Source organism: Spea bombifrons, chromosome 1 (genome assembly GCF_027358695.1).
Source record: "Spea bombifrons isolate aSpeBom1 chromosome 1, aSpeBom1.2.pri, whole genome shotgun sequence".
NCBI classification, from domain to species: domain Eukaryota; kingdom Metazoa; phylum Chordata; class Amphibia; order Anura; family Pelobatidae; genus Spea; species Spea bombifrons.
The window spans coordinates 143,637,780-143,653,648 of record NC_071087.1 but is presented as its reverse complement, the minus strand read 5'-3'; the positions used below and the strand labels follow the sequence as shown (position 1 = coordinate 143,653,648).

The 15,869-nt window shown below is 39.1% G+C and overlaps 1 protein-coding gene across 2 annotated transcripts; it reads left to right on the top strand.

Annotated features, from left to right (window-relative positions):
* The first annotated feature begins 2,213 nt into the window (after positions 1–2,213).
* ENC1 (ectodermal-neural cortex 1) lies at positions 2,214–10,932 on the top strand. 2 transcript variants are annotated; one of them, XM_053447946.1, is made up of 3 exons: positions 2,214–2,481; positions 6,285–8,071; positions 10,376–10,932. In XM_053447946.1, exons 1-2 carry the CDS (start codon positions 2,472–2,474, stop codon positions 8,063–8,065), a joined length of 1,791 nt encoding a protein of 596 aa, XP_053303921.1. In that variant the 5' UTR covers positions 2,214–2,471; the 3' UTR covers positions 8,066–8,071; positions 10,376–10,932. The 2 variants fall into 2 exon arrangements, with proteins under 2 accessions (XP_053303921.1, XP_053303922.1); XM_053447947.1 differs by having other exon boundaries at positions 2,214–2,492.
* The last annotated feature ends 4,937 nt before the right edge of the window (positions 10,933–15,869 follow it).

Below are 15,869 nucleotides of genomic sequence, written 5' to 3'. Positions count from 1 at the left end.
TTTTTAAGTAATACAATAGCTTTACTATTTATTCACCTTCACTGGCACTAGACTTGTTTATTCGGATTCATAGAAATTTCAATTTTTACAAAATTAGCTGATTTTGTCAATTCGTACGAATGTTCAAAAACGAGGCAGGACCCCCAACAAAACAAGTGAAAATAAAGCAAAGAACTCAGAATTTTGTTGTTCTCACACTCAATGTCTTCTCCGCTGTCCGCTTCCATGTCCCCATCTTCTATCCTGCAGCTCTGCTCCTTCTCCGGCACAAGGTCTCCCGACATTTCATATCAACAAAGAGGGGACACCTTTCTCCTAGGGAACATTTGGGGCCCTAAAGAGGGACACTTGGGAGGTATGGCCTTTTAGGGCAACCTCTGTTGTATACCAAACAGCTCAAAACATTAAATAACTGACTGTATGGAGAGGGAAAGATACAATAAACCGCTAGTAATTCCTAAAGTAAAGTGGTTATGTTTTCATGTAAACATTATTGCAGAATATGTAAATACATTTTTTGGTTTGGAGTGTGTAGATTTGATAATATACATCCTAGTGCCACTAGAGGGCAGTCAACTGCTGTTGGTGGGATGTCAAAAGCACCAAATAATTGTTTGCCTACCACCCATGTGTTATACCAATAGACTTCACATGTTGTTAATTATTATTGCTCAGAACATACAATTTGTTACTTTGTATTGGTGGAAACAAAAGTGATTTTTGTCTACTTACTGTGAATAGCCTTGGCTTAAGTTTATGTTGATTTACATTTCCTCTTAAATTACTGTATTTGCAGACATCAGTTGTTATCATTATTAATGTTATTTATATAGAGCCATCATATTCCACAGCGCTGTACATCGAGGACACAGCACATAAAAAACAGTACATCACGTAATAATTTGGATTTACAGAAGCAAAACTGCGGGAGTGATATTTTTAATAAGCTATTTTCTGCAATGTGGAAAATGTAATGACAAATGTATGTCTCTTTACATTAAGCCAGCAGGGAGTAATTGCAAAGAAAACCGAGTACTCTCAGTATGTTTAACTGGTGAATCAATAGATGGCAATTGCAGACTGCAGTACTAAGTGAGTCTATGGGCAATATACATTAAAGGTAAATTATACTCTGAAAAAAATAAGAGGCTTTATTGACTGCAAAAAAAGTATTAGTGCTTTTTGATGCTGTTCTCCCTCTTTCTCTCGCCAGTATTTTTGATAACATTTCACTTGCGATGTATAACCCTCTGGTGTTATTATGCAATGAATTATAGATTTATATCTATATAGTGTATATATATTTATACATATATATATATATATATATATATATATATATATATATATATAATTGCTTGCAGCAGTGTTATCAAAGTGGTTTTACGCAGCTTTTCCATAAAAACCCATAGCTGCACTTGGATTACATTACTGATTTTATTTATTGGTTGATATAATATCATATTCCACAATGCTGTGATATAACACCATTTATTTACAATCCAATGTAAAGCGTATGGTCGTCGACTGCCTTTTATCCTAAACGCTTGAACATAGTCTGAAGCCAATAATCTTCCCTGTAAACAGCGGATATGAAAATGATTGACACCTGTCTCTATACACACCTAGCTTGGTAAAATATCGCTGGAATAATATCGCAATGGGCAAAAACCATAAGATACGCAGACTGCAGATATTCTTCAAAAGATATAGTGCTGATGAGCGCTTCACATACGGATTATATAGAATGATTTAGAATTATCTGCAACATGATACACGCAGGTTACCCAGCACCCCAAATCCAACATATATTATTAACCCTGATATGTGTTTACTGATATTAACCATGTTTGTATCAAAATAAACATTTGTTCGGTATAACAAGATGCTGTTTTGTTTTTATTATTATTTTGAAATGCAAACCTAGCACAGTTGAGGCTTAAGCCTGTCCATGTTTAATAATTAGGCAAATCAGCTGCGCAAACGCTGGAGTTTCTAAGAAGGGCATTATCCCAAGCCTGCTCTTCTCACTAGTGTTTTTCCACCCCCACTCGTGCAGTAACACTTTGTGTGCTGTTTGCATGTCCCCTCCCCCTCCCCTGTGCTGGGATGTGTGTACACAGACAGACAGACAGCCTTCTCACGGCTGCTCCTCCTCATGCCTCTAACACCTCCGAGTGAATGAATTGAGGCAGCAGTAAGCCACAGGCGGTCAGACACCGAGCAGGGCGCCCTCAGCACAGGCTTCTGTCCCACCCCGAGCCACTTCCTCCTCCCCCCAGCTAAACCCATGTGCCCTCCAGGACGGCTGAGGGGAAACTGAACGCTACCCCGGGATTATTGGCCGCTGCCCCCCCCTCACAGCGCAGACCGAGCGGCTCCGCACCGAGCAGGACGAACTGCAACAAGTTGCTGCATTCTATGTACAGGACGCGACAGTGACCAAAGCTGTGGGAGCCGAGCACACTGTCATGATACCCAGTGAGTTGCGGGTGAGTGCCTTGTGCATGATCGCTAATACATGATTGTATGTTAGTCTTGCAGGAAGCATGCTGTTAGGAATGGATATGTACTAATAGATGTACTCGGCGCTTTACAGTGCACAGTAAAGGGCAGGTACAGTAAGTGCTGTCATGTAAACAGTGACATAACCTATAGACCTTTTTGGTTGGGGTGCAATAGGACATGAGGTCTCTGCCCCATGGAGCTTGCACTCTAAGTGAGCTCTTTATGGAGGTATTGTGTGCACATGAGATATCCTGGAACAGCATGCTGAGTTTGAATGAATGGGGATTGAGTAATAAGTGCAGAGATCCCCGACTTCCAGCACCCCGGGGCGGTGGGCAATGGGTTTTACCTCTTTAAGAAGTCATGTTAAAGGGACAGTGATCAGAAAAGGTTGACGTGTATCCAATATCGACATGAAGTCCGCACTCGAGCTCACGCGTGCCGTGTGTCTCCAAATACTTGATCAAGCCGCTGGAATGTTGTGCAATATTAACTCTGCATTTACCTTCCGTATCTAATCATGTGTTGAGCCAAATAAGCATAAGCGGTAAAAAAATGCACAAAATGTTAATACCCCAGTTATATATTGCGCATTATTGTGTGTTTTTGATACATGTGTTTGCATCTTTGTTATTCTACTTTTTGTTATCATTGCTGAAAATATTGTATAAACGTCAAAAGTACAATATAGAGAAACAATTGTTACACATTAAATGGCATGCTAATAATAATAAGTGACACCCCAATTATATGGATCTACAGAAAAAGAACTATGTTTTTTTTTTCTTGAGAACGTGTCTCCTTAGCGCTGGCTGGGGCAGCCGGTCACCAAGTAATGGAGCTGTAGCTATTTACCGGTAATCAGGAAACGTCCCCATTCTGGTTAGTAATTTCATGGACTCCGGCTTCCAATCCCCCTCGCTCCTTACACGTGCTGCTTGTTCAGCTGCCCTGCTTTGTTACAAGATAGCAAAGTCGGTTCCCGGGAAGCTGGATAAATGATTGTAGGAACATCCAGAATCCTGGACGGATAAAGGCTCCCTATCCTCTCTCTTACTATAAATGGGATTATGTATAACGAGTAAATAGAAGCGCTGTCAGGCTATTTCATTGGTTGCCATGGTGACTGCACCGCTTTGCCAGATAATTGCTCTTTAGATATAAATCCCAAAGCAAATTTGGTGCTGTCAATATTGCAGGTTTTCAGTAACATATTGGTGATCCTCTGGTCCCTAATGAACCCTGACAGTTATCATCAGATTGAGTGAAGTCTGAAGTTTCTTGGACTGATCATACACAGTAGGATCAGAGGCGTGATTGATGTAGGTCTGTTACTGATTGATGTCTTTATTACCCATATCCTGAATGGATCTTGCACGTTTTTGCACCAAGGCACTGACAGGTTTGTTATGGTGCTCTATTGCTGCCAACTTTTGTCATCATCATCATCCTACTGACTTGTCTAAAGATGATGGCTGTTAGACTCCCTCTATTTGCTCATCAAGTCGAAAGACTGAATGTTTTTTAACATTGTGTAATTGTGTGGTGTGTTTTTACATACGTTAGGTGAGCGCTTACTCACTGGTACAATCACACACACACTGCTTATAGGGTGCTGATTATTTGTAATAATTCTGCTCGCTCATCACCGGAGAATAAACACATGCAATAGTGCAAAGAATATCATTTATAACATGTGCCCCTCTTAAGGCATCGCCGTTTTATCTGAACCTTTTGTTGTCGCTATCAGTGGAGAAATCACTATATACAGTTATGTTTCTTTATACCGTAACTGTTCTTGAAAGTACTCGTCTTTCAGTCAAATAGTGGGAAGGAACCCAATCCCGTAATCCTTTATTAGGAGTGCTTGGTTTTCAGCAGTCCCTTTGAAACTGGGTTATTAGATCATCTTCCCATAATAGGGGTAATTGACTTTTTTTCTGATAGATTTTGTATGTTGAGCTTGATCTCTGCAGACGTAAACTCATTTACAGAAAGATAAACTCTTATCTTTCTGTAAAAGTAAAATATTCTTTTTTTGTCTGCTTTAGATTTATTGTTCAGACATTTTCTGTATTTATTAATTATTTTGATTGCATATGGTTAATAATATGACCTTATATAAATGCCAAAAAAGTAACTTGTGCATTAGAGCCCAGTGGGGCGAGCGGTCTTGTACACAGGTCACATGTAGGGTTAATTCACGCAGATAAGAAAGCTCAAACATACCCTTTAAATTCTTTCCATGGGAGTATTTAAGGTCCTCTCCTGTCACATTGCTGGGCGGCTAAAGCAGCTGATTGTGTTATTTGTAAGGACATGACCACTTGTGTTTCTTGAGCGTACTCTTGACTTTTTCCCTTTAACATAGATCTTTGTGTTTTTAAAAGCAATTTAAACAGTGTAACCCGTATTGATGAGTCTGCTGTAGTGCTGCTTTTTTATCTTTGCACATCGTCCTATCGCATGAACCTGGCTTATGTAGAATTGTCTAGGAAAAGTGATTGTCTAAATGCATTTTGGGAATATAACTCTGGGGCAAGGAGTGATTTCAGTGTTAATGGAACATTTTCGTCCCTTTGATTTGATGATACGTTAGCCACTTCAGCAGGCTAGTGTGCCCCTGCCGGGGTTCAGTCGATGGGGAGGAAGCTTTGGGAAACCAAGAACACACACAGTGTTTCCCACCAGGAGACAGGCTTAGTGAGTTTCTAAGCCCATCCTGAAAGAAGGGGAACTAGGAAGGAAACACTGTTTGGGAATCTTACCAAAATATCACATCTCTACCCGCAATGGAGAACTGCTGTATGGATACATTTTCTATAGGAACAGTATTAAAGAGTTTTCCTTTTTATTTCTTTGGGCAAGGTTCTGTTAACAAGCTTCCAACGCAGCCCCTCCTGTCGATTGAGTTCAGTTATAAATACAGCCGAGCCAAGAACCCTTTCGTACCATTAAGCAGTTTCCAAACGGGACCTGGGAATGTGTTGGGTGACCATAACGTTCTCGAGACTTGGTCATGAACAAAGCCTTACCGAGCATAATTCTGATTTTAAATGTATCGTCTATAAAACAAGACATATAGAACCACTAACCTTTTATTGAGATATTAGCGGTCTCTCTTTTCATCCCATTAACCTGAAAGGTGTTCTGTGCAGATAATACTCTAAACTCATATCAAGTATAATTTTGCATTTGGACACGTGTATAAATGGCTCAGATGAAATTCTGACATTCAGCAATAGGTGTGATCTGCGAGACCTGCATTTTCTCTTTCGAGAAGCCAGAGGAACTGGTTTTTCTAGACTACATAGATGTTGAGAAATACGATAATGCGTGTGAAAAATCTTACACATTCACAACATTAAGAAATATACATGCCACCAGGGTTTGTTTTTAAGGAAATTATTGCATAGGGCTTGCCTAGCTGAAAGAACATTTTGTAATATTCACAAACATTGATGTACCTGGTGAAATTATCATACTTAAATTAACTTATAGCAGTTTTTTGGTAAACCCTTTTGCTTTGTATTGTTCTCTCCATAGGAACTGTAGTAGGAATAGCTTACCCCTGTTATATATGCAGTACTAAACCCAGCATTGCCGTTCTTAGTTTTTTTGCATTACACATGTAATAGAATGTTTTCGTATAAAAGAAATTCATATTTTGCAAATGCTTTCTTATAGAGTTTTTCATTTAGCAATTTCTTTAATTTAGCAATTTCTATCTGATCAATTTGAACAAATAATCAAAAACATGTTGTATTTCATTACAGGAGTGAAGAAAATGTCCGTCAGTTTACATGAAAACCGGAAGTCTAGAGCCAGCTCTGGCTCTATGAACATATACCTGTTTCACAAGTCTTCATATGCTGACAGTGTCCTTACCCACCTTAACCTACTACGACAGCAATGTCTCTTCACAGATGTCCTACTGCTGGCGGGAAACAGATCTTTCCCTTGCCACCGGGCCGTCCTTGCAGCTTGCAGCCGCTACTTTGAAGCCATGTTTAGTGGTGGCCTTAAGGAAAGTCAAGCCAATGAGGTGAACTTTCACAGTGCTATCCACCCAGAAGTACTAGAACTGCTCTTGGATTATGCCTATTCTTCAAGAGTCATCATTAATGAAGAAAATGCAGAGTCCCTTCTAGAAGCTGGGGATATGTTAGAGTTTCAGGACATCAGAGATGCATGTGCTGAGTTTTTAGAGAAGAACCTTCACCCATCCAACTGTTTGGGCATGCTGCTACTTTCGGATGCCCACCAGTGCACTAAACTGTATGAACTGTCTTGGAGAATGTGTCTGGCCAACTTCCAGACCATCTGCAAAACAGAAGACTTTCTCCAGCTCCCTAAAGAACTAGTAATACAACTGTTGTCTAATGAAGAGCTGGAAACAGAAGATGAGAGAATGGTCTATGAGTCTGCAATGAACTGGATTAACTACGACCTAAATAAGCGACATTGTTACTTATCTGAATTGCTGCAAACTGTACGATTGGCTCTGCTTCCTGCCATTTATCTCATGGAAAATGTGGCCATGGAAGAGCTTATTATTAAACAGAAAAAAAGCAAAGAGTTGGTAGAAGAAGCCATCCGATGCAAGTTAAAAATATTGCAAAATGATGGAGTAGTCACCAGCTTGTGCGCTAAGCCGCGTAAAACTGGACATGCACTGTTTCTCCTTGGTGGGCAGACTTTTATGTGTGACAAGCTATACCTTGTAGACCAAAAAGCAAAAGAGATCATCCCCAAAGCAGATATCCCAAGTCCTCGCAAAGAATTCAGCGCTTGTGCAATTGGCTGTAAAGTCTACATCACTGGTGGCCGAGGCTCGGAGAATGGAGTTTCTAAGGATGTTTGGGTCTATGATACACTCCACGAGGAGTGGTCAAAGGCTGCTCCTATGCTTGTTGCGCGATTTGGTCACGGCTCTGCTGAATTGAAGCACTGTTTGTATGTTGTAGGTGGACACACAGCAGCCACTGGCTGCCTTCCCGCCTCTCCTTCTGTGTCATTGAAACAAGTTGAACAGTATGATCCAGCTACCAATAAATGGACTATGGTTGCTCCTCTACGTGAAGGTGTGAGCAATGCAGCAGTGGTCAGTGCAAAACTTAAATTGTTTGCTTTTGGGGGTACTAGTGTTAGCCACGATAAATTACCCAAAGTTCAGTGTTACGATCCTTCAGAGAACCGATGGTCAGTACCAGCCACTTGCCCGCAGCCGTGGCGCTACACTGCAGCAGCTGTTCTAGGAACCCAAATTTTTATTATGGGTGGAGATACTGAGTTCTCAGCCTGTTCAGCATATAAATTTAACAGTGAAACTTATCAGTGGACTAAGGCTGGAGATGTGACGGCCAAACGAATGAGCTGTCACGCTGTTGCATCTGGCAATAAACTGTTTGTTGTTGGTGGCTATTTTGGGATCCAGAGATGCAAAACATTGGACTGTTATGACCCAACCCTGGATGTATGGAACAGCATAACTACCGTACCTTATTCACTAATCCCCACAGCATTTGTCAGCACATGGAAGCATCTGCCTTCTTAAAGCATGGTAAGGGAACAATCCAAGTAATCTTATATGCTCCAGTATGTCAAACTGCATTACAGTTAACAAGGCACTGTATCCTAAATTCTGTTTTGTTTAGCCAACAAATTGTTTTATCGTCAGTAGGATGGGTTGTATTCACAAAAGCAGGAGCGTACAGGTGAATTATCAGGATGCTGCTATTTTAGCTGACCACCTGTAGTACAACAGCCTATTTCTACTGCAAGAAAGTTTAAGCTGCCCTGTATAATGCACAATTCCATCAATGAGTTGGACAGTAATACATAGTCAGTAACTAGAAACAGCAGCTCTTCTGAAACTCACCTCTAGTGAATGAACACAAAACATTTTTTATATTACGTGTCATGGACAATATGACCATAGCTCTAAAGCAAGTTACACTGTAGCAGTTATTGAGCTTCAAATGCTGTTCCGATAATGGCTAGCAATGTATATGAAGTGCTGACCATGCCCGTAATCCACATACAAATCCGATAATATCTGTAATTAAAATTATTATGGTGTTTGGGGTACCAGAAGATGTAGTTGAACAAATCGAGGTTTCCAGTACAGTTAATGTCTGGTGTTCTAGTTGTCTGTTACTTCAGCAAACAACTTTTACCAAAGGTATGCTGAGAACATACACCGGTCACACTTGCTTCCGATACTTTGTAGAGTGTAAATAAAACAAAGACCGCTTCCTCATTCCCGTGGAATTGCTAACAGTTAGCGGAGTTTCCCCTCAGGGATTACGTCTCTTACTCATTTTCCAGTCTCTTCTTGGCTATTATTAAACTGTCTGCTCCATGACTTAATATTCTCTTGCTGACCCTTCCCTGTTTTATGTGAAACAAAATATTTTTCCCCCCATCTTAATATTAGTTCACGTTTTAACCATTTGTGTGCCAGAGGGTGGGGGAACGATTCTTTCTACCACTTTTTATATAATTCTTATTACGATTATCAAACATAACGTAGCATAGGAACACAGGAGTGATGGATACTGATAAAGGGCCTCTGTACGCCTATGATAATGGAAGGTGGGGGGCACTCATGTCTGTGTAATGTAGCCGATATTATTTAAATGGGTTAATTGCAAAAGTGGTATTGGCATGTTGGGTATGTACATTTTTAAGCACAAAAGGAAACCTGAAGTATTACAGACTATATAGTCTGGCATTAGCTACATCACCACCATTAAATGGATTTAAATACATCAAACAAAAAGTGTATTTAGTAGATTTCTGTTAAATATTCCAGTGGAAGCAGTTATGCCAAACACAATTTTATAAAATCCCTGACTCTTCAGGCCCCGTTTTTGTCATTTTAGTTTGTGTATGCCGACAGTCACTTAAAGGGTTAACATACAGTGCAGCATATAACACAAGTTACATAAAGAAGGAGACAATCTGCATATTGCCCTCTGGAAGCTTTTACATGACAGGGATTCCAGACATACTGTTCTTCAGAGGTAATTATTTTATCACAACCATTACTCTGCAGTCACACTGTAGCTGGAAGAAAACACTTGCAAAACAGGTTTACGAGAATATTAGGCTCCTAAGCCAGTTTCTGCTATGATGTAATAAACTTCGAATGATAGTGACTTTCTGATATGAGTGTGGTTTCCTTGATATTTCAGCCTTTGCTGGAAGGCTATTTCCTTTCTGTACTACTCTTTCTGTAAGATTTGCACTGGCCCAGCCAGATCCCCTTTGCGCAGGAACATGTGGACAATGTTACAATACAGTATTGGTGTCCAAATGCCATAGCATTAAATAAATTGCAAACTTTTGTTTTTGATGATTGGCAAAAAAGTTCCAATTTCTCCATGGAGATGCCCATTAATTAAAGTCCCTTTTCTCCAAACCTTTTTTTTTTCTGATTGAAAATGTACAGGCCATTTACGTATGATACAATCGCCATTTTTTTTTTAGCTTTAGTACTTGGATATTATCCATTTCCTCAAATGCCCTTCATCTTTTACATTCTCTTTAAATAAGTGAAAGGTTACATGGCTGAGTTCGTTCAGTGTGATTGCCATAAACAGTTCAAAAAAACATTAACCGTTTACTAGTTGAATGTGTTCAGGAAAATTGGGGGGGGGGGTAAAAACTAAACAGATGGGACGTAGCTAATCTCAATTAAGATTTTGTAATGCAATTGTGCTGTCATTTTGTGATGCTTCAATGGTAGCTTTGATACATGCCATTTGCTGCAAGTAGGCTTTGTTCAGGCAGAAATGCACATCTGTCTTTATTATCTTGAACATAAAGTAACCTTTTTTTGTTTCCTTTCTGTCTCCTGCAGACACAGGACCTCAGCTGGGAAGATTCAAGGCCAGTGCTTAGATGAAAACGGAAAGACTTCCTTGGCTTTGAAAGCTTTTGCCCACGACCTTGTACTTTTAACCAGTTCCTAGCCGAGCCACTCATCTGTTGGACGCAAAAACTCAAGCCTCTGTGCTCAGTAGGGAGTTAGAACGTGAACTATGTTCTAAATATCAGTATTAACCCTTATGGCATCAGAAGCCTAAGCATTGTGTGGCTCTCCGTGATAAGCGGGATATTTGTTTCTGAAGCAAGTTAAGAAAAAAATACTTGGTGTCCATCTGGTAATGCTTGTTACCTGAATCCATGTCATTACCATCTGAGGTTACAAGCAGCTTACATGTCGTGTTGCGTAAAGTTCCAGCGCCTTATAGCTTGAAATAAGCCTGCAGAAACTGGCAACGCCTCAGCGTGTTTCATAACCCTTTGGGTACAGAGGGAATGCTTTGCTGTTCTCTTGGCACCTAAAGTGTTAATCTGCTCGTTCTTAACATCACCATTGTGGAAACCACTCTTGTAATTTAGCCAATCAAGAAACTGTGAAAAATACAATGTCTTATTCAATAGAGACCATTTCCATTTCATTTACCTATTTATATGACTTTGGCCGTCTTACATTCCTGGTTCTGTCTATTTATTGTCCTGTGCTATCTGCATGCTAAATGCTTGTAGTTGTATTTACATGTGGGAGGCCTGATTGATTGAATGTTTTTCTGTATAGCGTTGGCAATGGCATTAACCAGAACGGAAGTCACAGCTGTTCCTATTGTGACTGCAGGGCAATAGAATCTTGCACCATTCCAATATTGCTTCTCCAAAAGGCAATATACATAAATATATAAAATAAAACTTTTAATGACCCCTGTTTTGTAGGCCGGTAAATTATCTGGGGGTTAAATTTGCAGCACTGAAGAGATCCTGTGAAAATATTTTTTGACACAATTATCTATTTTAGTATACAAATGTATTTAGCAAAACATTTCAAAGGAAAGTATTCCGCTGGATTGGTAACTAAATTAGTCTTTTAATGAAAACACACACAAAAAAGAAAAGCTCTATTCCCTACAGTCTGTAAGTAAAGACATTTAAAGAGTTTCATTTAACTGCATGGTCTCCTTATAATAATGGAAGGTATATTTAGAAATATTCTGAAAAACAATATATTGAAGATTCTGGAATTGCAAGAACTTAACTCTTTGATGGCCTTTGGATCTTTTTAGAGATTTTAAGCATGATTCTGTAGTTTTTAGCTACTGCGAAGTCAGCTTTAAATATGTTTATCATGTTTTAAATCTTAATATTTGCACCAAACACACTTATAGAAAGGTATCTTAAACTCCCTCAGACATCAGTCAAATAGTTGTGGGTTTTAGGGGCTGTACAGATATGTATACCTGTGCTGTGTGCTCTCTCTATGTACATTTTGCCTGAATTTGTAGTTTAAAATCAGTCTGAAAATCAATGCCTCTAGACCCGTTGTGCGAAGTGTCTGTGATGTCCTTTGGCAGGCACAACACCAATCCTGTTAAAACAAGCCAGAAAATAGAGGTGTCTTAAAATATTAAGTTGCAGTGCAGCATATTTAAAAATACAACCTTGAGTAAAAGCAGTCGAAAGGTCACGATGAGCAGAAACTAAATGTAGTGAGAAGACCAAGTGTTAAATTACACACAAGAGTTAAAACAAGCATTGGAGGTCATGTTCTGGGGCCATCTTCTCTGTAAATTTACAAAAAAAATTTATTAAGAGAAAATTGAATCTTTAGTCAAAATTGGGATTTTGAGGATCTGAGAGGTCTATTGTTCAGATGGACCTCCTGGTGTCCTGAAATTTATTTTTCTTCTGTGTAGGCCCCAAACATCTTTCTTTACTGTTTACCAATTTATTTACCAATTAGTGATTTGCAAACCTATCTTCCTGACTGAATGGAAATAATACATATAGAATATGGAGCTGCATTTATATCAGCCACTTACCAATAGGGAATTAAAAATGGGAGAAAAAAACCCACCTTTAAAAACAAACAAAACCTTGACAAATTTGGCCATTCTGACCTCAAATGTTTTGCCCTCTAAAAAAATAAAAAAAAATGTATTTTGTCTTTTTTGTTGCATTGTTACAGACATCAAAGCTATTTATTTATTTATATTAATAGCGGGGTTTTGCCAAAGCCGCGTGTATTTTATGTGAGTGAATGAGAATGTATGTGGTTTTTTAATGTTCTTTTTATTCTCAGTGGATTTGTCAAAAGACATAAAGTTGCACTGTTTGAATTTTCTCAAGAGACTTGTCTGTTATTATTTTTAACTTTGAAATAAATGGAGTATAAATAAAGATGTCTGGACTTGGTGGTATTCATACAACAGCAATTGTGGTTCCTCTGAACCTGTTTCATAAACATCTAAGGATGAGGCATCAACATAGCAGTGCTCACAATTTAGCGCCAACAGTTTACGCAGCGCTTAATACAATACATATATTCAAGGGGTCTGACAAGAAGAGAATTGACAGAATAAGACAAACCGATACATTAGGCGGAGAGGACCCTGCTCGCAAGCTTCCATCTGGATCACTAAGTTTGTGTGGCTACCATGTTTGAAAATCATTGATTTGTCAATTATTGGCATATCTACAGTAGAGATGTTTATTAGGGCTTTCTGTGGCTACATGCCATTTGGACCATAACTCCCATTGTGGGTTTTTTTTTTGTTTTTTTTTTTAGTAATTCACTTAAACTGACCATATTCACTCGTCCACCAGGTTTTTTAGTTTTTCTATACTACATGATATTATTGAGAACTGTAGTTGAAAACTCTACAATGACACGAATCCACAATCTGTTTTATTGACAAGAGTTCCACCAGTTTCCACACTCACTTGGTTCAAGATGTCATTTGCTTCATTTCATGAAAAGACTGATGTGGCGACTATGTGTACACCATAAAACCTCTTACAACAGCCACTGTAATTTGCTAAACTAACATCTTTGGCAGCTGACTGCGGTTGATGTGAAGAGAGGCCTTTTAATCGCCCGTCCCGGACAAATGACTAACTTGTTAAGATGTGAAGCAGCTGTCTTTGAGCTACATGAAGACTTGTTTGAGTATTTCAAAAACATCCCACGGCATTTTGCGTAGTTCATCGCTTTTACTAAATCATTACAGGGGCTGGGAAGCGGGAATTTTTTTTTTGTCTTTTTGTTTCTATTTCTAGATTTAATTCAATTGTGCTGAGGTCTATTCCTAGGTCTCCATTAATTACAGTGTGTGTGCTGGGGAGGGATACATTCATGGTGGGCCTCTGCCTCAGCAGGGAACATTCTGGGCTCATGCTCCTTGAATTGATGTGGGACGTTTGACTTGCTGATCAACCGCCACAGATCTGGAAGAGAAGAAAAAAACATCCCACATGCTGAAGCCGGAGCGATTCACTGCACAGTGCACACAAAACCTTGGCATAAGACTTGGAGGTTCTTCTTATTCTGTGGTCTGGTTTCTGTGGAAACCAATAACAAAGGGCAGGCTTCCATTTTTCCTTTGATTGTTTAGGCTGTATTCATGCGGCCTGACACCTGTCTGAAGAGTGACTAGGAATGAATAATGTTTCTTCTGTTGGCTCTGGATATGTGACCGGTGTAAATTAAAACCAGGAATAAACACTCTATATTTTTAAATATATCACAGTTTTTTAAAGCTAAAGAGATGCTGAAGTTAAACCACACAATAAGAAAGTTGTTTTAATAAAATAAGCTGCATTATGCAGAATAATGATGCAAGACCAAGGTTTTCCTGGACACATCTAGACACCAAATGCACCCTTCAGGGATACATTTTAATGCATGCTTAGTTTTTTTAAAAAATACTGTACCCATTAAAACATGAGGGTATATTCCTGACAAGCAGTTTGACCGCTTGTGGTAATATGTATATATGTGTATATATATGTATATATATATATATATATAAAGATATATATATATATATATACACATATATACATACTTAGTCTTGAATTACCCTTGATTCATACAGTTAAGTATTTAAGGGCGTACTCATGGTGGTGCTGCCTTGGAGCTTACCTAGGGCTGCACCACCAGCTTGCATGCCAATATTTGCACCTTTGGAGATGGCCGAAGCCTACGATATGCTGTTGACTTTTGTCACAGAGGAGTGCTTGGCCAGAACCTGTATACACAGACAACTACAGTACAGACTTATTTCAACAAGGTTCTAAATAGTTTTACATGCATAATATAAATATGTTATTCTTAATGTAAGTCATGCCCATTCATAATTATTATTGCTATTAGTAAAACAGCAGTGTCATTTATTTTGGCAGAACTGTTCCTTTAAGCTAAGTATGGACAGGCTTCCAGCCTCCCTATGCTCTGCGGAGGGCTTCTCACTCTTCTCACTCTTAGCTCCGCTCCTTTTCATTTTATAGCTTACTAGCACACCAGGATTTGTGTTAAATATCGCTTGTCAGCCATTAAGCTAAGATTAAGTGAGTAGCTGTGGTAGAGGGAAAGCTCAGTTCTTCGGCCCTAAGGTTGAGTTGGTTGAGAAGCCTGAGGCACTTTTAGAACACCACATTTAGCACAGTGGTGTACAGCCGGTGGAACTGTATTTTTTAATACTGGCTGAACTGATTAGCACAATGAGAATAAGCTATAGACCCTTCCACACACCGTTTTTAAGCATGAGTTACCTTGGGCTATAAGTAAAAGAAAAAAAGAGTTTTTGACTCTTATACCTGATAATACACATTTTTTCGTCCCCGGGGAAGAAAAAAATAACATGACTGCCTCTTTTTTTTTTTTTGTTTTTTAAAGTAATCATTCACTGTAAGTAGCACTCCCCAAACATCAAACCGAAATGGATACATGTGCTCAGTAATGATTAAAATGTAGCAGATGCATGCAAGAGACAGCTGTTTATAATGCATGGGTAAGGCCCTTGGTTGGATAATACAAATACACTATTATAAGGTTTATATGAGGTACATTTCAGCCTGCAAGAAATAAACAATCTGCACCAACATGGGAAACTAATGTACAACTCTTAACAAACAAGAGGCTTTTATCTCACGTGGGGGTTACCCTGCCTGCACCAAAATACCTCTTCTTCAGCAGAAGCAGCAGGTCTCAATTCATTTACAAGTAGTTGCTCTCTTCTGCACTTGTGAATTCACAGTTTATTAAATCCATTAAATGCCATATAGATGAGCTACGGGAAAAGACAGAGAGAAGGGCTATAAATGTTCCGTAACGTAACATGTTTCATATGGGGATTGCACTTCAAACAGTGAGTTAATTTGGAACATATACTTGTGATTTTCAGGATCCAAGGCTTTTCCTAAATTGCAGAGAGCGTGAGAGGGTATTTCGTGCCCTTTGTGCTTTCAATGCAGGATATATGGAATGCCTTGTTGTATTTCAAAACTCCATTGCTTTAGAAGTGCTGCTAAATGACTTT